General features: G+C 40.7%; 1 protein-coding gene across 2 annotated transcripts in view; it reads right to left on the bottom strand.

Annotated features, from left to right (window-relative positions):
- Positions 1-309: 309 nt before the first annotated feature.
- Positions 310-26,760, bottom strand: part of angel2 (angel homolog 2 (Drosophila)) — a 50,605-nt gene continuing 24,154 nt past the window's right edge. For both annotated transcript variants that reach the window (XM_060830896.1, XM_060830897.1), the window contains 6 exons: positions 14,830-14,899; positions 13,357-13,775; positions 8,955-9,084; positions 6,799-6,877; positions 5,911-6,074; positions 310-588 (listed from right to left, as the gene is read on the bottom strand). In XM_060830896.1, the coding sequence (XP_060686879.1) occupies positions 446-588; positions 5,911-6,074; positions 6,799-6,877; positions 8,955-9,084; positions 13,357-13,775; positions 14,830-14,899 (1,005 nt within the window). In that variant the 3' untranslated portion in view covers positions 310-445. The remainder of the gene's footprint in view (positions 589-5,910; positions 6,075-6,798; positions 6,878-8,954; positions 9,085-13,356; positions 13,776-14,829; positions 14,900-26,760) is intronic.

The following is a 26,760-nucleotide window of genomic DNA, read 5'->3' as shown; positions in this document are numbered from 1 at the left end:
TTTTGACCTACATCCCATTTGCCAGCTGAATCCCATCTCCTTGGTATTTTCTCTTCATTGTGCTCCCTGTCTTGTGCCAAACCAAGCAATTCTTTCTTTGCTCCTGCCAAACACTAAAAGACCTGGCAATATTTTAACATTAACAATATTAAATAAAATGAATAATGTACTCTTCCTATTTTTTGCACAATGACAGGTATTCCTCTAGTATTGTGAATTATGCCTTTGCACTTGTTCTCATCGTACTCAACAACAGTAAAATTTGTACAGCATTATTACACAAGTGTTTATAAAAGATAAAAAATAGACTTATTTCCAGTTTTCAGACAGAAATTTATCAAAAGTGAAAAATGATACACAATTTTCTTTACCCCACAATGTATAATTTTGGATCAGATACTGAGTAGGTGCAGAAGGAAGAAATCATCAGGCAGCTTTTATCATGTCAAAGTTTAAATTTTGCTAACAAAGGGAGGTGATCAGATGAGCTGTTTTCATTGGGCAATCTATTTACAGTCCATAGATCTTGTTCAGTAAGCAGAGCGAGTTTTCCAAGAAGTTGCAAGGAACCGTCATGGGATCCTCCTCCTAAAGAAATAATAAGACAGAATTACAGCTTTTTAGATTTCCAGATAAAGACAATTCTACAAGAGAATCAGCAACTGAATTATATAAATCATACAATTTTCAAAACCGTATTGGACATTTGAAAAACAAAATCCCCAATGAAAATTTTTTATTGAGATTTTGGCAATATGGTAGGTCCACCAACATTTCTTCCCTTATTGATGACAAGAGCCATGGCTTCCATGATTTCTGAGAAAAGGAGAATGCAGACATGAAAAAACTTATTCTGAAATTTCAGTGCCATTTTATTGTTGGGAAGTTAATGAGACTCACTTTTAACTATGCGGCCCATCTTGCTGGTGTACAAATTGTCTGATGGCTTAAGTGAGCTGCCAGAATTATTTTTGTGGTCGAAGCTAATTTGAATGCTCAACTGTTGTAGATGGAGAGAGGGAGGGGAAGCTTAGATTTATTCTAAGTCCAGCCTAGAGTTAAATCTTAAGAAAGCAGAGAAAACCTCCTTTTTGTGAGGCTGGGAGAAGCATCCATGCTGCACTTGGATGCCTCAAAATTCAATGGTATCAGGGACTACTGGTTCAGCAAAATTTGCAACAATTAAAAATGTAGGCGTTTGTGTTCACAGAACAATTGGAAATGCAAAGTTTAAATTAGTGATTGGAGATTTCCATGTACAATCAATCATTAACAGCTTTCTATAAAAAGATTAGGCGGTGCTAGATTAAAATTATATTTAAGTATTAGTTATCATTTGGATCACTACAGTAACTTTAACGATAATTAAATGCTGCAAGTTTTTAACACACCCTTCCCTCAGAGCTAGGTTTCTTTTCCGAAGTGAAGGTTTGTGCATTTTTTTAGGAAATGGGCATTGTAACTCTGATGGATTTCCAATCAATCACTGCAATGACATAGCAGTGCTTCAATTTTCAGGCCAGCAATGGCATCAGCCATCTGCCCCAGGTATATAAAAGACCTCATTCCATGTTTCTGATACAAGGAACCTTTTTTGTGTCTTTGTAAAATATAGACTGCGAGTAGAAAGAACTATATTTAAAAAAACAAGAATTTATCAGGATAGCTGCATATTTTCACAGTAAGAAATTCACTACGTATTACAAACTGCTTGTTGCAGCCATGGGTTTCTGCAATGTGCAGACGATCGGGGCCCAAGTTGTTGTTTACAACTGAAGCTGATTAGTTCTAACTGAGAAGGTTGGAACTGGAAACAAGTTACTAAAGCACATGTATATAGAGAAAGAAAGACACAGGGTTTGCCATTGTTTTCCCCAGTGGAGGCTGCCTGTTTCTGCAGTAAGAAAAGCCAGTTACCTTTCCTGCAGTAATTGCAGTGAAACAAGACTTTGAAATTGATAAATAAAGACATTTCCAAGTTCTTTTTACAAATCAGTGGAAGCTTCCAAGGACAACTGAACACCATGAGCCTGTTTTGCTGCAAAGGATCAGCTGAACATCACAATCAGGAAGCAATGACTACGAACTGACTTCCCAGATTTTCTCTACCTTCACTGATAGTTTTCTTCGTGTTTGTGTGTATGTGTTTGGAAAGGAGGGGGAGAGCTTGACAGATTTAACATTTTAATTAGTTCGTTAGGTACACAAACTTGGTCCATGCTTTCTGTTAACCTTGCAGTAGAAATCAAGTAAGTTGGAGTGCTGTGTTTACCTTAAAAACCTGTAACATTTGGTGGAAGTTTGGAAGGAGCAGCACTCCATCTATGGTAAGCTAGCCTACTGGGTCACAATAATGACAATGCTTGTATCTTCTGTTGGCAGATGAATATTCTCAGAACTTTGATCCTTATTTGTCATGCCCACTAAACGCCTTTGAGATTATTTCCCTCAGTGCCTTTCAATAGTTATTTTCTGAGCACCCTCATGCTCCCACTGAGCTCACCATTGTGAGACGTTTGGGTCTCTTTAAAACTCGACTTCTCTAGTATTTTCTGTGTAGCATGAGAACTCATGTAACTGCTGCTGCAACAGTCACTTTTCTCCAAACATAAACCATTGGTACTAAACAAGGATAAAAGGTGACAATGAAGGCTACCACTATAAAATGACATGAAAAAGCCCACTCTCACCGTATGCACTCAGTTATCTTAGAATCCATAAGTGTGGAAGCAGGCCATTCAGACCATCAAGTCCTGACAGTTCCAAACAGCATCCCACTGAGAGCCAGCCCCTATCCTATCCTTGTAACCCTGCACTTCCCATGGCTAATCCACCTAGTCTGCTCATCCCTGGACACTACAGACCAATTTAGCATGGTCAATCTACCTAACCTATGCATCTTTGGACTGTGAGAGGAAACCGGAGCACCCACGCAGACCAGCAAACAGTCACACGAGGGTAGTATCGGACCTGGATCCATGGCACTGTGAGGCAGCAGTAATAACCACAGAGCCACCACGATTTGAAACCTCTCTTCAGATGCAGTGCCCTTCCTTTAAAAACAGCTAATATCCTATCCCTCAATAGACTCAGCCCTGATTCCTGTCTTCTTGTTTGCAAATTGTCAAATATCACCACATTCAGGCTCCCTTTCCTCTCATTGCCTTTGAGCATGTTCTTTTTACTAAAACTATACGCTCTCTCACATTGTCTTGTTCACTTAACATCCAATGCTGATTTACTTGATTTCTGGTCCATCATTTGAAATATGTTTAATCTTACTAATCAGATTTTCAGCCTTGAACAAGCACTGCAATTGCCTTAATCAAACTGACAAATGTCATCTTCATAGAATCCCTACAATGTGGAAACAGGCCCTAAAGCCCAACAAGTCCACACCAAACCTTCAAAGAGTAACCCACCCAGACCCATTCCCCTACCCTATCATCCTAATGTGCCTAACCTACATCCCTGAACACAATGGGAAATTTTGTATGACCAATTCACCTAACCTACACATCTTTAGACTGTGGGAGGAAACCAGAGCACCCGGAGGAAATCCAATCAGACCCAGGGAGAATGTGCAAGCTCCACACAGACAGTCGCCCGCGACTGGAATCGAACCCAGGTCCCTGGCGCTGTGAGGCAGCAGTGCTGATCACTGAACCACTGTGTCGCTATGATTATAACTGTTGCGCATTATCCCTCCGCTTGCTCCTTCTAAGTTTTGAATTAACCACTTTACTCTCAACCAATACTTCCCCAATATCAGAGCTGAATGATACTGGGAGAAAGTGAGGACTGCAGATTCTGGAGATCAGAGTCAAAAAGTGTGGTGCTGGAAAAGCACAGCAGGTCAGGCAGCATCCAAGGAGCAGGAGACTTGACTTTTTGAGCATAAGCTCTTCATCAGGAATGAGCTTATGCTTGAAACTTAGACTCTCCTTCTCCTTCGATGTTGCCTGAATGGCCATGCTTTTCCAACACCACGGTTAATGATATTGTTTTTATTCGGCTCCATTCTTCTTAAATCTGATCACAGTCACAGCATCACCAGCAAGATATTCCCCCATCCTTAGCCCTGTTATGCCTGGAGTCCTCCAAGGATTCGACCACGGCTATTTCCCACTTCTTCACCTACATGTTTGGTCTTATGTTGCTCTTACCAACACCATTCATTGGCATGGGGCTAACTTCCATTTCAACACTGATGACAGTCAGGTCCATTTCCCTACTTTTCTCCTGGCCCTGAGGACTACTTGTGCACAAACTGTTTGTCTGATATCAAGCCCTAGTTAAGGAATGGAACCACCAAAGTTGTCGTCACAGCCCCTCACATAAACTCCTATCTTTGTCACCAATTCCACTTCCTCCCCAGCAAAAAGGGCAACGCTGCAAAGCAAATAAACAGCAGCGGTTTATGGGCAGTAGATGATAACCTAGCCAGTAAAGTTCATAAACCATGAAAGAAAAACCAAACTATTATGTTTTGTAATGTATTCTGCTCAACTAGAGGCCTCACCTCCATTCTCACATCGCTCTGAAACACTGCTTTTCTTCAGCTTCACCACAGCCTACCTGCTATAGAAAATCCCATCTATACTTTTGTCACCTCCAGGCACAACTGCTCTCCTGGTTCTCCTGCCACAATCCTCCATGAATCGTAAATATAATTTAAAACTCTGCTGTCTATATGCTCTCTCACATTTTCTTGTTCAATTATCATCCACATATTTGCTGATTTACACAATTTAAAATTATCATACTTAAATCACCTCATGGCCTGTTCCATCCTATCTCTGCCTACAATGCCCCCACCCCAAACTTTCTGCTATACTGACCCTGACCTGATGTCCATCCCCCCCTTTCCCCTTGTTCCACTTCTTGGCAGCCATGTCTTTAGCTGCTTAGGGTCTACTTTCTGCTGATTATTCCTCAAATACTTCTGCTCTTCAAAAAGAATTCTACCTGTTTAACTAGGATCTTCTCATAACTATGGTTAGTGCTTATTTTTGTTAAATTAATCTGTTTTGTGATATTTTTCAAATCAAAAGGTGCTATGTCGATTCAAATTACTCTGTACTAGTTTTCCATTAAATACCATCCTACTCCTCCAAATTGCTAACAAAGGTACCTAGACTGGATCATAGGCAGTCAAGTTTAGTGTGGAAAAGTAAAGCAGGTCAGGCAGCATCCGAGGAGCAGGAAAATCAATGTTTCCAGCACCATTCTAATCTTGATCTAATCTCCAGCATCTGCAGTACCCATTTTCGCCTGAAATCATAGGCAGTTTCCATCGTGAAAGTGGAAACATGAGTTATAATCATAAACCTAACAACTGAAAACAAGGTTCTGCAAGTGACATTAAAACAATATTCTTTTATCATAAATATATTTAAGCTAATCACTTAAAGGGAAATATGGACAATACGTTTGCATATAAATGTTCCCATTGATCTTGCAGTCTTTCAAGTATATATTCTTGGCTAATAAGGATTTAAATATTTTCTAATCAATCTGCTCAGAGATGTTCTTACACAGTTTTAAAGGAGATAGGACTTGAACCTTGACTTCCTGGTTCAGAGGCAGGGACAGTATCATCACACCATTAGTGTCCTCAGACCAATGCTTGATGTTACTGTTTAATTTGTGGTAATATGATAGTTATTAAAAGAAAGGGCTATGAAAAAAAAACTTCTTGTGCACAATGTTTCTTTAAGCAGAATTAGCTGATTCTCTGCTCCCTTCCTTTGGGAAAACGTTTGCAACAAAGAAATTAAACTAATTCAATTTAAGAGATCTCAGCTCTATTACCAACTTAAGTTAACACAGATATTTGTTTGCTTCTTTTTCATGTAGCTTTGTAACAGATTTTGGAAAATATTCACTTTAGTTGCTGGTTTCAGTTACCTGAGTTTGCAGAGGCATTGTGTTTTGTTGCTGAATAAAAAATATAATCCACAGTGACAGCAGATCTGGAATGACAGGTGGTGACTTCAGCTTTACCACTGTCTGTTACATAATGGGAGTACACAGACATTAGCCGGAAGTTGTGTTGGATGGCGGAGGGAGTCCTGCGAAAATCAATAGAACGCACTGTTGGTTTCAATTGTCTGATTTCTTAAAGGGCAGTACATTAATCGTAAACAGCCCAGACAAAGATAACCCAGTTCTTGTTTCCCCATTGATAACTGTAGCATTAAACATTGTCTACTTAATATTCACTTATAGGAAAGTCTGAAGAGATCAATGAGACAATTAATCACTTCAGCCTTGTCAACCAAGAGAAATCTCCCTCAAAGATCCCCACTTTCCTATTCTTGATCCCTTTCCTTTTCCAGTTGCTTTCCTAACTCCTTCACATCCTCCCAAACCCAACTTGTACAAGAAACTAGAACTCTTGTCCCTTGACGACTACTTACATGAAACTAAAACTTCTTGTCCTTATTTCCGTGTTATTTGACACTGTGAATAGGTACCTCTGCTCAGGTAATGCCAATGATGCCTGGGCCGTTAGAAACACCATAGCCTCACATTCTCAGGCTAAGAGTGCAGCCTGCTTCAGAACTCATTTGCACTGTGCCTGACCCTCCTTGAAAATCAGCATCAAAAACAATTTATTTTCAAATCTGGTTTTAAAATCAGCGTGGACACATATAAAAAATATTCTGAAATACAGAGAAAGTTTTCTTTGCTGGTATTACATTAAGTAGACTGAATGTTAGTAAAATGTTGAATAATGTGTTTCATGTGAAAATATTCAACACTGATTAATTCTAATTTCTTGAATTAACTTACTTTTCATTTAAATGAAAATTCTTCCAACTTGTGGCATCCTTTAACTCTTCTGAACTGTCCACAGCATCTAAAGGATTTTCTTTAAATTACATAGGAAATGTTATTGGAGTCAAGAACCGTGCTAATGCATAACGTATTGGCCAAGTGTGGCAGCAAATTTCTTAAACTACTGTAAAGTCAATGATAAAACCAAAATTCCTATGAAAACCATTTAAAAGAGGCATCTCATTGCAAAAATATGAAAAATACTGTTGGACTTATTATCATGTAAAAAATGAGGTCTGCAGATGCTGGAGATCACAGCTGCAAATGTGTTGCTGGTCAAAGCACAGCAGGTTAGGCAGCATCTCAGGAATAGAGAATTCGACGTTTCGAGCATAAGCCCTTCATCAGGAATAAGAGAGAGAGAGCCAAGCAGGCTGAGATAAAAGGTAGGGAGGAGGGACTAGGGGGAGGGGCGATGGAGGTGGGATAGGTGGAAGGAGGTCAAGGTGAGGGTGATAGGCCGGAGTGGGGTGGGGGCGGAGAGGTCAGGAAGAGGATTGCAGGTTAGGAGGGCGGTGCTGAGTTGAGGGAACCGACTGAGACAAGGTGGGGGGAGGGGAAATGAGGAAGCTGGAGAAATCTGAATTCATACCTTGTGGTTGGAGGGTTCCCAGGCGGAAGATGAGGCGCTCCTCCTCCAGCCGTCGTGTAGTTGTGTTCTGCCGGTGGAGGAGTCCAAGGACCTGCATGTCCTCGGTGGAGTGGGAGGGGGAGTTAAAGTGTTGAGCCACGGGGTGATTGGGTTGGTTGGTTCGGGCGGCCCAGAGGTGTTCTCTGAAGCGTTCCGCAAGTAAGCGGCCTGTCTCACCAATATAGAGGAGGCCACATCGGGTGCAGCGGATGCAATAGATGATGTGTGTGGAGGTACAGGTGAACTTGTGGCGGATATGGAAGGATCCCTTGGGGCCTTGGAGGGAAGTGAGTGTGGAGGTGTGGGCGCAAGTTTTACATTTCCTGCGGTTGCAGGGGAAGGTGCCGGGGGTGGAGGTTGGGTTGGTGGGGGGTGTGGATCTGACAAGGGCTGGCCTCCTTCTTCAAGGACCGCAGATTCCCCCCAGACGTGATCGACGATGCCCTCCACCGCATCTCCTCCACTTCCCGCTCCTCCGCCCTTGAGCCCCGCTCCTCCAACCGCCACCAAGACAGAACCCCACTGGTTCTCACCTACCACCCCACCAACCTGCGCATACAACGTATTATCCGCCGCCATTTCCGCCACCTCCAAACGGACCCCACCACCAAGGATATATTTCCCTCCCCTCCCCTATCAGCGTTCCGCAAGGACCACTCCCTTCGTGACTCCCTTGTCAGATCCACACCCCCCACCAACCCAACCTCCACCCCCGGCACCTTCCCCTGCAACCGCAGGAAATGTAAAACTTGCGCCCACACCTCCACACTCACTTCCCTCCAAGGCCCCAAGGGATCCTTCCATATCCGCCACAAGTTCACCTGTACCTCCACACACATCATCTATTGCATCCGCTGCACCCGATGTGGCCTCCTCTATATTGGTGAGACAGGCCGCTTACTTGCGGAACGCTTCAGAGAACACCTCTGGGCCGCCCGAACCAACCAACCCAATCACCCCGTGGCTCAACACTTTAACTCCCCCTCCCACTCCACCGAGGACATGCAGGTCCTTGGACTCCTCCACCGGCAGAACACAACTACACGACGGCTGGAGGAGGAGCGCCTCATCTTCCGCCTGGGAACCCTCCAACCACAAGGTATGAATTCAGATTTCTCCAGCTTCCTCATTTCCCCTCCCCCCACCTTGTCTCAGTCGGTTCCCTCAACTCAGCACCGCCCTCCTAACCTGCAATCCTCTTCCTGACCTCTCCGCCCCCACCCCACTCCGGCCTATCACCCTCACCTTGACCTCCTTCCACCTATCCCACCTCCATCGCCCCTCCCCCTAGTCCCTCCTCCCTACCTTTTATCTCAGCCTGCTTGGCTCTCTCTCTCTTATTCCTGATGAAGGGCTTATGCTCGAAACGTCGAATTCTCTATTCCTGAGATGCTGCCTAACCTGCTGTGCTTTGACCAGGACTTATTATCATACCTCTCAATGGCAATTTAACATTTACAAAAAAAATTAGAAATCATACCTGTGTCTTTTAGCATTTGTTGACATTTCAATGTTTCATATTGACAGGCTGGCGAAATTCCAAGACTGGGGGGCCAAAGTGGCTTTGTCAAAGCTCTCTGCCCCCTGTGGCTTTGCTCCTGACCTGATACCTATATAAAATATTGCAAGTTATACAGTGTACCAAAAAAAGTTCTCACATTGTTGACTACTTTCCCTTCCAATTCTGACTTCACAGGAAAGTTCTGTCATTGATTTACAATTGAAGAATACAAGGGAGAGAGGATGTATAAAATCTGCAACAAGAACAAGGTGCAGGACTTGCAATTACACTTTACAATCAGGTAAATGGATTATTCTGACTGAAATAAGCCAGGCAACTGCGAATGGGTTTTAAATGCTAGTTGATACAAAGGCTAGTATTTCAACATGGTGTTTTTGATCATGGATCTTTTTTGGAATATCAAGTGGCACTTTCAATACAGGTGTCAGGTTGTTCATATCACATAAAGGTCATGCGATATATAGGTTCATCTCATCTAAATCAGTAAAAATTATATGAATTAGCTGAGTTCAAATGAAGTGCACCTTAATATAAAAGGCTATATTTCCATTCACTTACATGTGAAGTTCAGGCCGATAGTAAGTATGCATTGAAAGAATATAACTATTTGTTTGATAGCACAGAACTTGAGTATTGCTGAAAAAAACGCCACATTTTGACAAAGTCTTTGTTTTGTATTCGTCAGGACATTCACAAGAAACTACTGTAAAGAGGAACAACATCTTATGTTGTATGTATAGCTGCAGCCTGAAACAGCTGACTTCATCTGTTGCGCATATTTTTCAGATACTTTACCTTTCCAGCATAATCTGCGGTACACTGGGCACTCTACAGGACAGAAATTGGCAATCTTAGGGTGATTCTGATTTTGCGCAATAAACAGTAGTAGGTGAAGCTAGTTGTTTTATGCTGCTACAATGCAATAGCAACACGAGAGGTGTTTGCTAGGATGTTGCCATCTCGTAGGATTTCTGTATTCCAGTGCCGGTACGATGCTAGTTACACAAGCCATACACCTCAATGACTGGCAGATCATATCATATCAAACAACATGTTCATTCATCTTTTTCACACCGAATGTATGAAGGCTGCCTGTTCCTGCCAAACTCAAAGCACAACAACTCACTTTAAAGATAATTCCAAAATTGTATGACTTCTGCTAAATAATCCAGAACATGCTAAAAATTACATTAACATCCAATTTAAAATCACCAATTCGGCATACAGAGTGACACATTTGCGTGTCATTTAAGCCACCAACATTAATACATATGATCCTATTATTTGCAAACAAGAACATGTACACACATTATACCTGTTCTAATTAAAAAAAAAAGCGACAATTATTCCTTGGTTCATTCCACGAAAAGAAATGAAACTTGATCAGTATTGTTATCTAATAAGGTTTGAAAGGATGGTTGAGACCTAATGGAACATGGGAATAAGTGATGGATATATTAATTAAGAATAAAGGAGATTAAATTTGGATTCATGAATATGGGGAGCTAATGGTGTGAGAGTTTTATGGACAATAATAAACTAAAATAATGCTCTCACAAAAAAAACGCGCAACTGGACCCTTTACTGACCAGAGTTCACTTGCCAGCCAATCAGCCCACTTTGCTCTCATAGTATAAAGTGCAGTTGCCTTTACACTGATATTCTTGCAAATGTCCTGATGAGAACAAGGCAAAAATTTTGACAAACTGTCTTTGTTTTCTCGGTAAGACTATATGAATAATATTTGCTATTCGGGGGTCAGACTAAATACTGATACCTAAACTCATTTTGTTTCCCTGAACTGGTGAACTGAAGACAGCCAGGATGATATATGGTAAATGTTCCAATCTATACCTAGGAGTAAAATCAGAAGGAAATTTTAACTAGCAAATTGACCAATTTGAAGCCTTGTTGGTTTTGTTGCATGACAGTATAGGCAGAATGTTGTTGAAACACAATAAGTAACAATCATTGTTCACGTAAAATTCAACCATCAGGTGACAAATGACAATGATACCAAAGCTGCAATAGTGCCAATAAAATTCAACTGTAAAATTTGAGTGCACAAATACAAATTCTATATATTGTTAATACAATAAACCTCTACTATTGTCAATTACATTGAACAACTAAATGAACTGCCTTCTAGTAACCTTTTACAAACAGGGTAGGCCATTTGGCCTGTTAAACTGCTCCGCAATTTAACACCTCATGGCTGATCTTTTAACTCTTTGCCATTTTCCCCATTATCCCCCTCACTCTCAAAGTCATTCATATGCAGAAATCAATTTCTGTCTTGAATGTGTTCAATGATTAAGCTTCTATAGCTCTCTGGGGCATTGAATTCCAAAAATTTGTTACCCTCTTGAGTTAAAAAAAAGGCTGCCACATCTCAGTCTTAAGTGGCCTACCCATTATTCAGAGACTGTGTTTTAGTCATCTAAAGGAATGACAAAACATAGTTTAAATTACTTGCGAAAAATCCAACTGGCCAGTGGTTAAAAACATGACACTTTTTCTGAAATTTACTGGAATAAAATAAAATGCCCATTAGTTGTCACAAGGGCAAATCCATGCAATCAGCAATAATATTCGAAAATACAGCCTGTGTTTTTATTTGTACTTACAACAGCAACAATTTAAAAGTATATAGTGGCTTTAATGTAATGAAGCATCCCAAGGCACTTTGTAGGCGTATCATCAAACAAAGCCAAAGAGTGACATCAAAACATTGAGTCACATTTGGAGATATTCGGTCATGTGATCAAAAGCTGAAACAAGCTTGGTTTCAATGAGTATCTAAAAAGAAAGAAATGTGGTAGAAGAAAAGGTATAAAGAGGGTATTACAAAGCTAGAGGCTTGGACAAATGTAAGCATGACCACCAATGGTGAAGCAATTAAAGTAGGGAAGCACAATAAATGAGATCAGAGCGGTACAGATATCATTGAGAGTTGCAAGGATCAAGGAGATTACAGATATTGGGAGAGGTAAGTTCAAGAAAAGAGTTGAAACCAAGTATGGCAAATCTAAAATCAGACGTTGACTGGAATTTAGCGTAGGAAGGATCAGGGAACAGGATTTTCTGTGAATTAATTCACAGGCAATAGGGTTGTATATGATAAGGTTAATTGAGGTAGAATGTAGGAGACCAACCAAGCATGCATTATAACAGATGAGTCTTGAGGAACTGAAGGTACAAATGAGGGTTTCCACAGCAAATGAGCTGAGACAGTTACAAGTGGACAGTTATGGAGGAGGAAATAGATCACTGTAACACCTAGGGTTAAAAGGAGGAACCATTCATAATCTTGGGGAACACAGAAGTCAGGAGGAGATGCTGCGTGATCAACAATACATATAGACTTGAAGAAAGAGATGATGGGTCTCACAGACAAGGTTAACTTTGAATGGGAATGTTGGGAGACAGAAGAAAAATTATACAAAATGTTCAGATCGAGGGCAGGGGAATGCATTGACAAAGTTTGGCTTTGAGGATTAATAGGATGGAGAGAAATAGCGCAGGCAGGTGATCGAATGGTCTTGATCTTAGTGACAAAAACATCCCTGAACTCTTTGCACTTGTTGGAGGGGTGAGGGCGGATAGAACAGGGGAGAGAGGTTTAAGGTAGTTTCCAGAAGAGAAAACAAGTTTGGAGTTAACGTTTCACTCCTGGACATCCTGGAAAAGTGCACAGTTTTAGCAAATGCATACAATAGTATTTTAAGTGACCCAATCTGATAGCAACATATTATTGAGAAAGTTGTCCACAATATCCTTCCAACACTGTGTCCTCTGAATTTAAAGGAGGTAAAAACTATACAAAGTGGTTCAACCAAAGTGAGAGAGACAGGTTCTTTGGAACTTTGCATTTGGCTTTTTAAAAAGTTATTTTCTCAATACTTCCAAATAAACTTGGTGTAGAGAAGTCAATATTTTGGGTGTGTTGTTAAAAGGCCCTGATTTTTCACATAAATGTAACGAATCTGTCGAACAGGATGAAGGCTTTCAGGTACTATCTAGTGTTCAAGACCACAAACCACAAAATCTTCATCTCTGAGCATCTTATCAGAAATTATCCAATACATATTCTAAAGCAACACTTTCTATTAGATATCAAGTTAACCTACTTGGATTCTATTATGTAAGAACATCATCAGTGATTGCAAAGTTTTTCTTCAATGAAACCTTATATTTCCATCATAGTGTGACGGTTAAACACAAGAGAACTTTGGAATCTTAAATTTCATTAAATAAAAAGATTGGCTATTTTTCTTAATTACAAATAGTATCAACCAAGGACTAAGCATCTTCCCATGTTAATGTTTTGAAATGGTTTTCTTGAGATGATTGGCAGTACCTTTCCAATTGGAAGTCCATCATAAACCAGTTTCCCATTCCTAATGAAGTTGTATAATGGAGAATCAGGCACGGCGTTAAAGTCTCCACACAGGATTATCGGCCAATATCCACCTTTCCCATCAGCTGCCAATTTGTTAATTTCAGCTAAGAGTACTGCAAGCTGCGCCAGCTTGATGTCTCCCCGTCGTGGATTATACAACAGATGAGTGTTTGCCACACACAGAAGGGCAGCAGATTGTGGAAGAACTGGTTGCAGCAGTAGTACCAGTCCTACATTGTCTCTGTCTAGTACTTGAATCTTAGGGCGATAGAATTCTACTGGACTAGCCGAGACAAGCAAAAACTTTGATCTTTTAAAGCAAATAGCACAGCCGTCCCTCTTGTTTCCTGTTCGCATTTTGTATTCACAATGATAACCTGTAGAACAAATACAAGACAAAAAGCATTTTCATGATCAAAACTGACAACTGTCTACTAGCACCTGCTGGATTCATTTCAGAATACTAAGTATATATAGCTGATTGCTTTAAGACATACTACCCTTTTATGAAGAAAATAAAATGGAGTTGGGAGTTTAGAAAGTAGTTACGTCAGCATTTCTAGTTAGATACAAGGCCTATTTGATTCACACTGTCACGGTGATGGACTTTGATAGGGAAGCAAGCCAGAGATAACAACAGTTTTTAAAGAAAAATCTCCCTTACCCTCACAGACAGGGCAGTCTGCAAAATCCTGGGGGAGAGGGAGAGAAAAGAAAGAGTGCAATTAGTCCTGCACCTGAAGCAAAAGAAATGCTGGTCTATTAGGTAACTGTGCAAAATGTGCACAGGAGTTTGCACTTGGATTGAGGAGACATTGTGTGAGGATCTAACTAAGGCTGAAACGTGCATAGCTTGTCTAGAGAGAATAAACTTCAATTTGCTTCTCACTATGGAAGTCAGTTCGGGTATGAGGAATTATCAATTTGGAAAAGGAAAAGGAAGTAAAATTTCAGGAGCTGGTTCCTGGATAGTGAAGTGTCCACTCGAGGAATAGAGTAAAATACAACTGTGAAGTGGGATTTTCTTTCAGTTTAAAAGATAAATGGGGAATTATTTTCTATAGTTTAGAATATAAGGTACCTGCTTAATGGTGTTTAGACAATGTTGCTTTTGGATTATTTATTACAACAAAAGTCTTAACACTTGAAATCTTGTGTAATCTTTTCAATCAGCCACTGGAAATTCGAATATCTTTCTAAAGTTATCAGTCCTTACAGGGATCATAACAATATTGAATTTCTTAAAGCAAAAGAATCACAGAATATTTTTTCAATGTTCTTTAATCGTACCAAGCTTTTTTTTAAAGTTTATCCATATAGACTCATTTGTATTAGGCTTAGAATTATGTAACTAGATAAATTGAAGGGTATTAAGCAGAACATCAAAGTGTTTATCTTGAAGATTTCTGTGAAACAATCAACCAGTCTTACCCAGTGATTCCAGTACTGGCTTCAACTGTTGCCTGTAGTGGTTGTTCTGAACTTCTTGTAAACATAAGATCTAGAAGGAATCAATCAATGCAAGAAAGAGTGACATCCCATAAGAAGTCTGTTTATCATCACGAGATAGCCAAAGGCAGTTAACATTGATGCACACAGCAAATGACTTTTTAAAAGAAAGGAACATTACCTGTTACTTTTCAAAGCTTCAGCACAACTGATTCAGAGGCTGTTGCTTAGAAACTTTACTGACTTCTTGTCACACCAGTAGAAATAATTGGTTAGCATTTGCACTATGCAATTTTAATTTGCAATACCTGTCAATAAAATTAGATTCTCTTCAGAAATTTTAATTTTTAAATGATTTGGATTCTTTAAATATGTTTAGGAAGCCTAGTTTAGCCAACTGTTAAGCTCACACAGAATATGGATATCATGTGCTATTGATGAGTAGTGTCATATATAATTCCCCATTTGAATGGTGTATAAAGCCCAGGATCACATAATTTCATATGATATCAAACTCTTATATTGATTTGTTTTGGTTTTAACAAAGTAGTCTCGTGCAGAAACACAGGCACACGGCTGTAAATTTTACATTAACAATGAAACAGAAGTTTATTAACAAAAGAAAAATGAGAGAGTATAATATAATCCCATTAATACCAAAACAATCCATTATACACTGAAATAAACAAAAAAGCTTTTGCATACTACCCAAAACACTACTCATTCAATACTCAAACCACTGTTCCTGCAACTAGCACCTTGGTAGGTGTAAGTCACTTGTGATTTCAGCTTTTAGACTAGAATCACAGATCGGGCCAGGAAGAAACTACCTTACACTAGCTTAAATATACACAACTTGAAGTAACCTCTTCAGAGCTTTAGTCTTAACACTTTCCAGACTAACAAAAACCAACTTTTCACTCTGAGGTAACAGTCTATACAGCCATCTATCCCAAGGACGCATGGGACTGCTCCTCTCAAAGAAAACACTGTCAGCCAAAACACTCCCTCTCTAAGCTATGTGTGTTTAAAAATAACAGGTTCTCTAAGTCTCTAACAAACCCTGAGGTACCATTATTTATCATCCTGGATTGCAAAACAAACAGAAGTTCATTTGTGGTACACAATCTATTCACTAAGCCGAGGCCTCAAAACTGTTTTAAAATCTATCATCATGGCTACGTAAATATTAATTTAGAATTATAATGAAAATTATTAATTTCAAACACAAAGAAAATGCACCAATTAATAACTCACAAACCAGAAGATCCCCATTGTTTATTTCACAATGTGCGTGCTGAGTGGGGGGGGGGGCGCGGAAATCACAGGGAGTATATGCGAAGACATATGAATTAACAATGCGAGTAATCAAGCTTTCTTGCTCAATAAGTATTTTCTATACCCAAGCGGAGGGACAATGCTGTACAGTTCGAGGTGCTGATCATGTGCTGAAATGACTATACAATATTACTTACTAAATATTTAAGTATATGAAGCTATCGATATGAAGTTAGAAATTGAAATCTGATTAAAAGATGCTAGGAGGCAATGAATGAACAGCCTTTAACCAGACTGCTATTGAAAGTTGATAACAGTAACTTGCCATCTAAATTCACATCTGTGACCATAGAAAACAAGTACCTATTGAGACTTGAAATTCCTCCATGAGGCACAAAGCAAAGGATTCAATAAGCATTCAGTAAAAAGAATGGGAGGCTTTTAATCTCGAAAAACAAATAGGTTTGAATCAAGTAGGAAGTAAAATGTAAAAGATTTCAAATCCATAGCAACCCTCTTTGACCTAATTCACTTTCAGTTTTAATGGCAGTGTGTGTTAGCAACATGGTCTTAGGAGGCAGCTCCTTTGCATTTTATATTTTAATTCAAGCTGTATTTATCCTCTGTTCCAGCAAACAGTGTCAAATGTCCTTGGGCAATCAAAACTGCTCCCCATAATAATTGGACCACCTGATCACTTGAGTTTTTTTTAATGCATTACTCCTGTCACCAACCCTGCACTGTCTTTCCCATCCTTCATACAACTACAATACGTATCCGTCCCCCTGCCCCAATCCACTGATGTCACTCCTGACCCCTTACTCTCCTAGCTTTCGTCACTACTCCCCAACCACTGCAACTTATGCATCTCCTCAAAAATGTACCATCAATGCCTCATTTTCCATTCAAAATCTTTGTGTCACCTCTGACATTTAATCTTTCTTTTCCTCGTTAAGTGTCCTTGATTGTGGTTGGCTGCTACAGTCTTTCATTCAGACTGTCTGTGGCTGGGAGATACTTTACAAAATGTTAACCAAATCCTACCTTTAAATTTCTTCTTCCGGGTTTTTGATTTTCAAAACTGTCTCTCTCACATCTCAGTTTTAGAACCATTTTAGTTTTGACAACAAATCACAGATGGACACTTTGTAGTTGACAAGAATCTACTGATCCATGCAAAATCAATCCACAGGGGAAAGGTTTCAGTAAACTTTCTGAATAGCTTCATGGACCCCTTTTAGAATTCCTCATCCAATGGAAACTGGTCTGCAAAAATGGCTTACAGTTCACAAACTATGCAAGCTAAAGCTAATATGAACAAGTGCATCCATTTAAACTGACACCAAACAAGTTGTTTTGAACAGTAAGTACAAATGCTAAAGTCTACAACAAGTGCACAATTTCCAAGTACTTTATATAAAAATAGGTGACTGTCAAGACCAGGTATTTCTTCGAATTTTAAATGTTTTGAAATTGTCCATGGCACGTTAAGAGTACCTTTTAATAAGTTTTCCCTTGAAACTGAAACCAGGAAGCATTCCCATATGGCAATATGGAACAGACCTCTCAGATAAGCATTGTGGTACTTTTCCATGGTAGCCATGAACTTCTACAGGCAGCTCACCATTGAGCCTGAGACAAGATACAGGAGATACTCTTGAAGCCAAATCTTACACTTTTCTGGCAAAATCAGAATTATGGCAGTAGTGGAAGGTTTCTCACAGCAAGGCCTAGCAAGTTCTCTCATAATATATTATCAAGCTTGTGCATTAATTATCTACCCTGTCCCTATAGAGTTTCTCACGTCTGATTTCATCCCAGTCTTACCATGTGCCGATTCCTCAACAATTCACCTCTCAGCAGATGTCTTCCTCAAGACTGGCAACCTTTGCATCCATGCCATTTTAAAAAGGCACTGGGCACCCAGGTAAGGATTGGCATTCTGAAGCCACCCTGCTTGTTGACTGACAGAGTCAGAACATGATGGAGGAGGGAAAGGTGGCACTTGGTCAACAGGGACCAAGAGGTCATGGTGGACAGTGTGGCTCTGTCCAGCAGAAAAGGCTGTGTCGCCAGGCCCTGCCAGCCTGGTCAGAGTTTGCTACTTGGGTCAGTGCTGATTCCAAATGGAGAGGAATGGTCAGCGATGTAGAAAGAAAGTCTTGCCTCTTCTGCTTTCTCTTCACCAGGATGACTCCCAAACCCTTCTCTCTGCTACATTTCACACACACTATCACTGCTACGGTGTCTATCAAGCTCTGCCACTCTCACTATTGAACGCAGCCTTCCCTCACTTGCTTTTGTTTGCCTCCTCCATTCTCCTACATTAACCCTGCACACCCACGGTGCTGCGTCCTCAGGCTTTCACCCACACCTAACATTAATAGATATGGCACCCGTTGTAATCTCACTCATTGGTCCCTTTTTTCTCATCACAGAAGAGGACAGTCTACAACAGGGCAGAAAGCCGCTGTACAGGTGGAGGAGTGATTGACCACCTACAAGGGGTGAACCCTGGTTGTTCCTCGAGGAGACTGGGACTGCTCTATGGGGATGCAGAAACGTTCATATTCTACCAAATGAGAGTGTTGCACTCCTCATTCCACTGCTATTTTCAATATTAACCCCACTGTCAATTTAATCATTGCACATCACTTCTAAGCACTGGCAGCAATGCCTTTTCTCAATTCATCTTGTGGTTTCTGCCAGCCTGCCCTGGACCTCCAAGAAAAACACCAGTTCCAGCAAAAGCACCATCTTCAATCTCGCAAGACAAGAGTACACAGGCCTCAGGGGAAGCACCAACAAAGCTGTTTTCTGCAATCTCTCCCAGCCCAGATACAGACACCTTGGTGACAACCGTAGATGTAGAGTGTGGGTATACAATGTGGGGAACACCTCACAGTGACGGCTCAGCAGTTGGTTGAGGAAGACATGGCCTAGGCTGCTGGCACTTGGACTGGAAGAAATGAGCCACCTGCTCAATTAAAGGTAGGAAAGGACTCTGTTGAGTTGGCGTTCGGAGACCGCATCCAAATGCACAGGGCTGAGCATCAGAGGCAGGTGGACACATGAGATGCAATCGCCCTTCATTGACCAGAGGCTACATTGATGCAGCAAATCCTGCAATGGCCTGCCATGGGAAGCCAGGCCAAGCCCCCTCAGAAGCTGTTGGAGGACATCTTAAGAACTGATTGTAGCCAGAAAAAGATTGGTACAGATGTTGAAGATTTTGGGGAAGGGGGTGATGGGGGTGGGGAAGTGGTGAGTAAGTGATAGGTAGAGGTGCAGCAGAGTGAGGGAGAGAGACAGAAAACAGTTGGGCAGACAAAGGAATGGGTAAGGGTGAGCCTGAGAGAGACAGTAGTTGCTAATGGGGACATTAGTGGTTGAAAATAGGTTGTTTGCGATGGCAGCCTATGTAATGACAAGGTCTGGGATTGGGGATTGAGCTAAGAACATGAGAGCAGCTGCTCAGGCTCTAAAATTTTTGAACTCAATATTGAGTACTAAAGGCTGCAGGCCCACCAGTGAAAATGAGATGCCGTCCACCTAGCTTGCCTTGAGCTTCACTGGAGCACCCTGAGACAGATATGTTGGCCAGGGAACATAGTGGTGTATTGAAGTGGTAGGCAACAGAAAGTTGAGGGTCATTTTTACCAAACATGCCTAATATTTGGCTCCATTTATGTGCAAAAGGTATCCATGTCAAAAGAGTTGTCCAACAGTGCTGTGCCAGGAGGCACAACATACAGGGGGCCAGTGAAAGGGGATTTCAAAGGAGTAGGCACCGTGTGCTGCACATACATGGGCCTATGACCTATGCCTTTTTCTTTTTAAAAACCCTCCCAGGGGTGCAGCTATTTTGTTGCACCCTTTTGATTTCTAGCATGATGGAAGGTGATGGCGAGGATTCCTCTGCCAATCACTTCCAGCCTCAGCCTGATGTCCTCATGATCCCCAACATTTTCACCCTACCCCCCCAAGAAACTTATGTTTCAGTAAGGTTGCCTTCCATTCTTCCAAATTCCAATGACTATGGGCTCCCAAATCAACATCTCCTATTAAAACAGTCCCTCAATACCTGGTATTAGCCTGTGAACCTTGTCTGGATTGCCAGTAATGTAAGCATATCATTCCTTGGATAAGGGGATCAAAACCATTTCCAATATTCCAGCTGTGCTCTGGATTGTGTCTTGTGTAGGTTTAGTAAAACCTCCCGACTTTTAAACATATTCTAATTAACTTGTTGAGAGGCGTTATTACACACCTTAGCAGCAGTTGGGACTTGAACCCAGGCCTGGCTCAGACATAGGGACATTACCACTGCACTACAAAAGCCAGAGATTACTTTTGCAATAAAGGTCAACATTCCAACTGCTTTTCTTATGACCCACTGAACTCGGAATGCTAGCTTTTTCTGATTCATGCACAAGTATTCCCAAATTCCTCCTTTCCATAGCTTTCTGCAGACTTTCTCCATTTAAGTAAAATTCAGCTCCTCTATTCTTTCTGCCAAAGTGTGCAACCTTACGTTTTTCCAAATAAATATTCAATCTGCCAAGTTTTTGTCGACTCACTTAACCTGTCTACATCTCTCTGCAGATTCTTTTGGCATTACCCATCGGTCTCACATGTATAACATTTCCACTTAGAGTACCTACCTCATAATTGCATTTTTTCTCCTATGGTAAAGAAAGATTAATTTATTTCACAGAGAGATAATGTTGCGTACTGGGAAACCTTTTAGACCACCCACAGTGCTGGATTTAAAATAAACTAAATTAAACTATTCAGACCATTGTAAATTTATTGGTTAAGTAGTGTGTGACTTCAGCTCATATAAATCAAGTTGCCAGAATTATAATTCCTGTCTTCCAACTGATAAAAGACACAAGATCATTCAAAATTCCAATACTCAGCATTAATACAAAATATGCTTGTATTTAGACATGGGGATTTAAAAAAATGAAAACAGATTTCTGGTTCTTCAAAGGAAAGGTTTTCTTGATGGAAGTCTGGTATACCAACTTTGAAAGAAAATTTTAAAAAGGTCCAGGCATAGCAAGAGCCATTTATCATAAATACTTACTACTTGCTCAAACCTTAATTTGTAAGGGCGGGGTGAGGTGAAAGGAAGACAGCAGGTGCAAGCAGAGGAGGCTTCCAAGTGGAAATTGCAGTAGTAAACTGACTGGATGCAAAGCTCATGTTATGGCAGTAGCAAGGTTGTGCATCATCTGGTTTAGCCTAAACAAGCTGGAGTAGCTGGAGCAAAGGGCAAACAGGTGCCAAGTGGAACCACAAAGAATGGATGCAGTTTTATGATTTATAATCTAAAGAGCAAAGCTTTTCACTTAATATCGCCCTGAAGTAAAAACAATGACTGCAGATGCTGGAAACCAGATTCTGGATCAGTGGTGCTGGAAGAGCACAGCAGTTCAGGCAGCATCCAAGGAGCAGCGAAATCGATGTTTCGGGCAAAAGCCCTTCATCAGGAATAATCACATTTGCAAGGAAACCTCTTGCTGATTACTATCTGTCTGATTGTCCCGCCCCCTCTGCATCAAACACTGCTTGGAGCAACAGCTGAAGGTGGTAACGGCAACTCTGCACAATACTGATACAGCACCCCTAACATAAGTTGCTTCACGTGAGTGTTATCAAATACAAAACTAATTCCTGATGAAGGGCTTTTGCCCGAAACGTCGATTTCGCTGCCCCTTGGATGCTGCCTGAACTGCTGTGCTCTTCTAGCACCACTAATCCCTAATATCGCCCTGAGTCTGGTGAGAAGCATTAACTTTAATTCTCTCTTATTTACTGTTTGTCCCAACAAGAACAGACCAGTACAAATTATCCAGAGATTTAAAAACCCAATTGCATTTACATTGCACTTCTAATGTAGAAATGGTCTCTAGGCTTTAAAAGAAGCATAATCAAATAATATGGATACCAATCCATGAGCTATTTGGAAAGGAGATAAAAAGCAAGTCAAAAGAATGGAATGCAAAAACAGTTTACTAAAGGAAATCTGGAGGTTTAAGGAGGAATTTGTAGATCGTAGATCTAGGTAGATGAAGGCCTGACTATTAATAGTGAGCTGAGGAAGGAGGTCAGGAACAGAGGAGAGAAAATTTAAGATGGGATTTGAGTTTAAATGTAGAGTGTAATAAGACAGTGATTTAAATAACTGGCCAAAAGTTCTATATTTGAGGCATCAGATGACTGGGAAGCAATGCGCGATAGAGTATACGGGGCAATTAGCAAGCAAGGTGTCACATGCAAAAGGATATGGGCAGTAGAGGTTTGAATGAACTGAAGTTTAGGGGCTTGAAGATTGCAAAACATTTCATGGCACATTGGAATAGTAAAATCTGTAGCTCACTAAGGCATGAAGCACAACATTGGAAGCACACATTATGGCTTCAATCTCCCAATCATGTAGCTTGAGGAACTCTTTATTCCATTAAATCTATCAGCATCAGGTCAAACATTTGCAAGGAAACCTCCTGCTGATTACTATCTGTCTGATTGTCCCACCCCCTCTGCATCAAACACTGCTTGGAGCAACAGCTGAAGGTGGTAAAGGCAGCTCTGCACAATACTGATACAGCACCCCTAACATAAGTTGCTTCACGTGAGTGTTATCAAATACAAAATTAATACTGATCCGGGTCAAATCATTTATATATATATAAATATTCAGTCAGAATGAAAGCAAAACTGTAAATCTGAAATAAAAATAGAAAGGACTAGAGAAACGCAGCAAGTCTGGCAGCATCTGGAGAAAAAGTTAATGTTTCAAGTCCAATGGGACTTTTCTTTAAAACTAGGGCAGAGTACTGAAAGTTCTTATTCTTGATATTGCCTATTGTGAAGTTTTTTCACTCTCTTCAGATACTTGCCATTACTTCCAAGGGTGTAAAGCCCAATATTGCCCATGTTATTGGCTACCATGGTGCTAAGTGAGATAGACTTTGAATGGGTCTAGCAACTCAAACTGGATATCTAATAGGTGCTATGGATCATCAACAATAACAGAATTGTATTCAATCACAATCTGCAATTCATGGATCCCATATCCAGTACCCTACCACTACTGTTAAGCTAGTTCAATGAAGAATGCAGTAGGGAATGCCAGGAGCAGCACCAGGTACACCTAAAAATGAGAAGTCTGTTTTGTGAAGTTACAGCACAAGGGTACTTGAAGGCTGCTTCTACTGTTTGGTATGCAATAGACAGGGCTACATAATCCCAAAACCTTTGGATCAGATTTAAGATGTGCAGTTCTGCCACATCCACGACAAATAGGTGGTGAAGGCTCCACACATATCTCCATTCTCAACAATGGAGGAGGCCAGCACATCAGTGCAAAATTTGAGGGTGAAGTATTTACATTCATCTTCAGCGAGTTGATACATTTCAACTCTTTCCTGAGGCCCCAGCATTGTAGATGCCAGTCTTCCGATGATTCGATTCACTCCATGTGATATTAAAAAAAATTGAAGATACGATACTGCAAAGGCTATGGGCCTTAACAAATTCTGGTAATAGTAATGAAAGTTTGTGCTACAGATCCAGGCATGCCCCTAGCCAGTTCCAGCACATCTATAATACTGCTGTCTACCTAGTAATGTGGCAAAATTGCCCATGTAAATTCTGTGTGCTAAAAGCAGGATAATACCACCTGGTCAATTACTGCTCTGTCAATCTACCATGATTATAAGCAAAGTGATGGAAGGGTTCATTGACAACGCAATCAAGTGGAAATTGTAAAGGAATAACATGCAAAGGAAATTGAAAAGAAATATTATTTCAGCTCTAAGGCGTTACTGTAGCAGTTTGTCAGAGTAATGTTCTGGGCCCAATCATCTACAGTTGCTTTATCAATGACCTTCCCTCCATCAGAAGGTCAGAGGTAGGGATGTTTGTTGTGATTGTACAACATTCTGCACCATTCAGGACTCCTCAGATACTGGAGTAGTCTGCATCCACCTGAAACAGGACTTGAACTATATCCAGGCTTGGGCTGACCAATGGGAAGCAATACTGACATCACACAATGGCCATCTTCAACAATGAGAATCTAACCATTACTCCTTGACATACAATGGCATTACCATAATCAAATCACCTATTAAGCATATCCTGGGGGTTACCATTCCCTAGCACCTAGCACAGGCCAGCCCAATAAATGGTGTGGCTACAAGATCAGGTTGGAGGCTAGAAATTCTGTGGTGGGTAACTCACATTCTGCCTTCCCAATTCCTGATACTGTCTACAAAGCACAAATTAGGAATGTAATGGGATACTCTCCACTTGCCTGGTTGGGTGCTGCTCCAACAATTCTCAAGAAACTTGACACTATCCAGGAAAAGGCAATCTACTTAATTAGTACCACAACCTTTCATGCCACAGCCTGGTGGCAGTGGTACATGCAGTACAACTATAAAAAGCATTGCAGTAACCTACCAAGGTTCCTTTCACAGCACCTTTCAAACCTACAACTTATAACAACTAGAAGGACATGGGTAGATAGATATAGGGGAACATGATCATCTGCAAGTTGACCCACCAAAGCACACATAAAGTCAGAAGCATACAGCACGGGAACAGACCCTTTGGTCCAACCAGTCCATGTCAAACATAAACACAAATTAAATTACTCCCACCTGCCTGTTCCTGGCATATTCCTATTCATGTACTTACATAGGAGTCTCTTAATCATCCTGGCATGAAACTCTAAACAACATTCCTTCATTTTTGTTGGGACAAAATCTTGTAATGCTCTTCCCAACAGCACTGCAGGTGTCCTTACATCCCAATGACAGCTGCAGTTCAAGATGGCAGCTTATTACCACCTTCGCCAAAGTAATTAGGGATGGAAAATAAATGGTGGCTGAACCAGCATCATTCGGATCTCAAAAACAATTATTAAAAAAAATGCAGTGCATCCATGACTGAAGTTAGACAAGCATCCTTATAGTTTAGATTAACATAGAATACGTAACAGAGAAATACTGCTGCTCACCAGGCACTCCATCCCTATCTGCATCTTATCCACATGCAGCCACTTAGACACCAGCCTTCCAGTCTCTCACTAATTGTCTGCTTCGCTCTTCAGCAGTTTTGTCTCAGAACGTGAGGTTAGAAGCATTAGAGAGAAAGAATTGCAATAGTCAGATGAGAGTTAGAGATTGCAGGAGGGAAACACCCAGCCCTTTAATAATCACAGGCTTCACCCCTATATTTGTGAGGACCTGCAGTACTAAAACCATCCCACAACTCAATGTTCCTCCAATTCTCTAATCCCTCCAATCCAATCCCTGCCCTCTAATCTGGCACACAAACTGCATGAGCCTAAGATCAGAATGGGTGTCAAATTCTGGTTCCAGGTGCACATCAACGGTGTCAATGACACCAACTTGCTGTCCTAGTTTGGAGAGACATCAAGAGATATCCCTGTTAATCAGATGTAGATGTAGGGCATTCATTTTAGTTTCACATATAAAAAGTTATGCTTATTGAAACCGCAATGTGGCCGAGTTAGGAGGTCATAGAGAGGTACAGCACGGAAACAGACCCTTCAGTCCAACCCGTCCGTGTATATGATAGTAATCTTTCACTATGTAACTAAATCTAAAACTGAGTAAAGATTAGCTCCAATGCTATCATGTTCCAGTGGCTTTCTGTAACAGAACTAAAGAGCGCTATTCAAAATGAAGTTATTGTTGCTGCAATAGTTTATGAGCAGATAAATGCGATGAAGTGAATTGATCTTACTGAGCAATGATAAATTGCTTTTGCTGCTATAAAGTTTTTATGATAGGCAGACTACAAGTAGACACAGATTAGATAGGTACAGAAGATTAGTAGCAAATGCAGCTTATTGCAGAAAATTGTTGAATGATACATCCTGAAAGAGGATTGATGGCTTTTGTAAGGGTGAAGCAAATGAAAAGACACTAAAGCTTGTGGGTAAACAGAGCCACCTACTGTTATAAATGCATGATGACTAGAAAGTTAAAAATCACACAACACCACGCTACAGTCTAATAGGTTTATTTGGAAGCAGTAGCTTTCGGAGTGCAGCTTCTTCATCAGGCGGTTGTGGAGATTAAGATCACGCTCACAGAATTTATAGCCAAAGGAGTCCAGTGTTATGGAGATATGGTACAGCAAACAATCTCAGATTAAAACTGTCATCTTTTATAATGGGATATGCTGGTTTCTGTTCTTTGATATGTAAATCCCAGAACTCCTTTTAAATTACATTCTCAAGATAGCTCAGCTTGAGTCTATCTGTGTTCCAATGCAATGAGAGACTGACAAACCTTCTATATAGTTTTACATGGATTCATGCAGTTTTTGAGCAAAATAAAATGTAATTCTGCAAAAACAAATTCATCCCATAAGCTTATATGTGTGCGCATGTAGTGTGTGTGTGTGTGTGTAAGCTTGGTTAAGTGAGTGTGATGGGGGATGTGTGAGAGAGTGCATGTGTTGGCGTGAGTGCGGGGAGTATATGTGTGTGCATATGAGAGGGAGCTTGTGTATGAGGGAGGGTCTGCGTGGGTGTGAGAGTATGTAGAAATGCGCGTGGGAGAGAGTGCATCATGCAGTGAGGTCACC

Source organism: Hemiscyllium ocellatum, chromosome 10 (genome assembly GCF_020745735.1).
Source record: "Hemiscyllium ocellatum isolate sHemOce1 chromosome 10, sHemOce1.pat.X.cur, whole genome shotgun sequence".
Classification (NCBI taxonomy): Eukaryota; Metazoa; Chordata; class Chondrichthyes; order Orectolobiformes; family Hemiscylliidae; genus Hemiscyllium; species Hemiscyllium ocellatum.
This window is presented reverse-complemented; position numbering and strand designations above follow the sequence as displayed.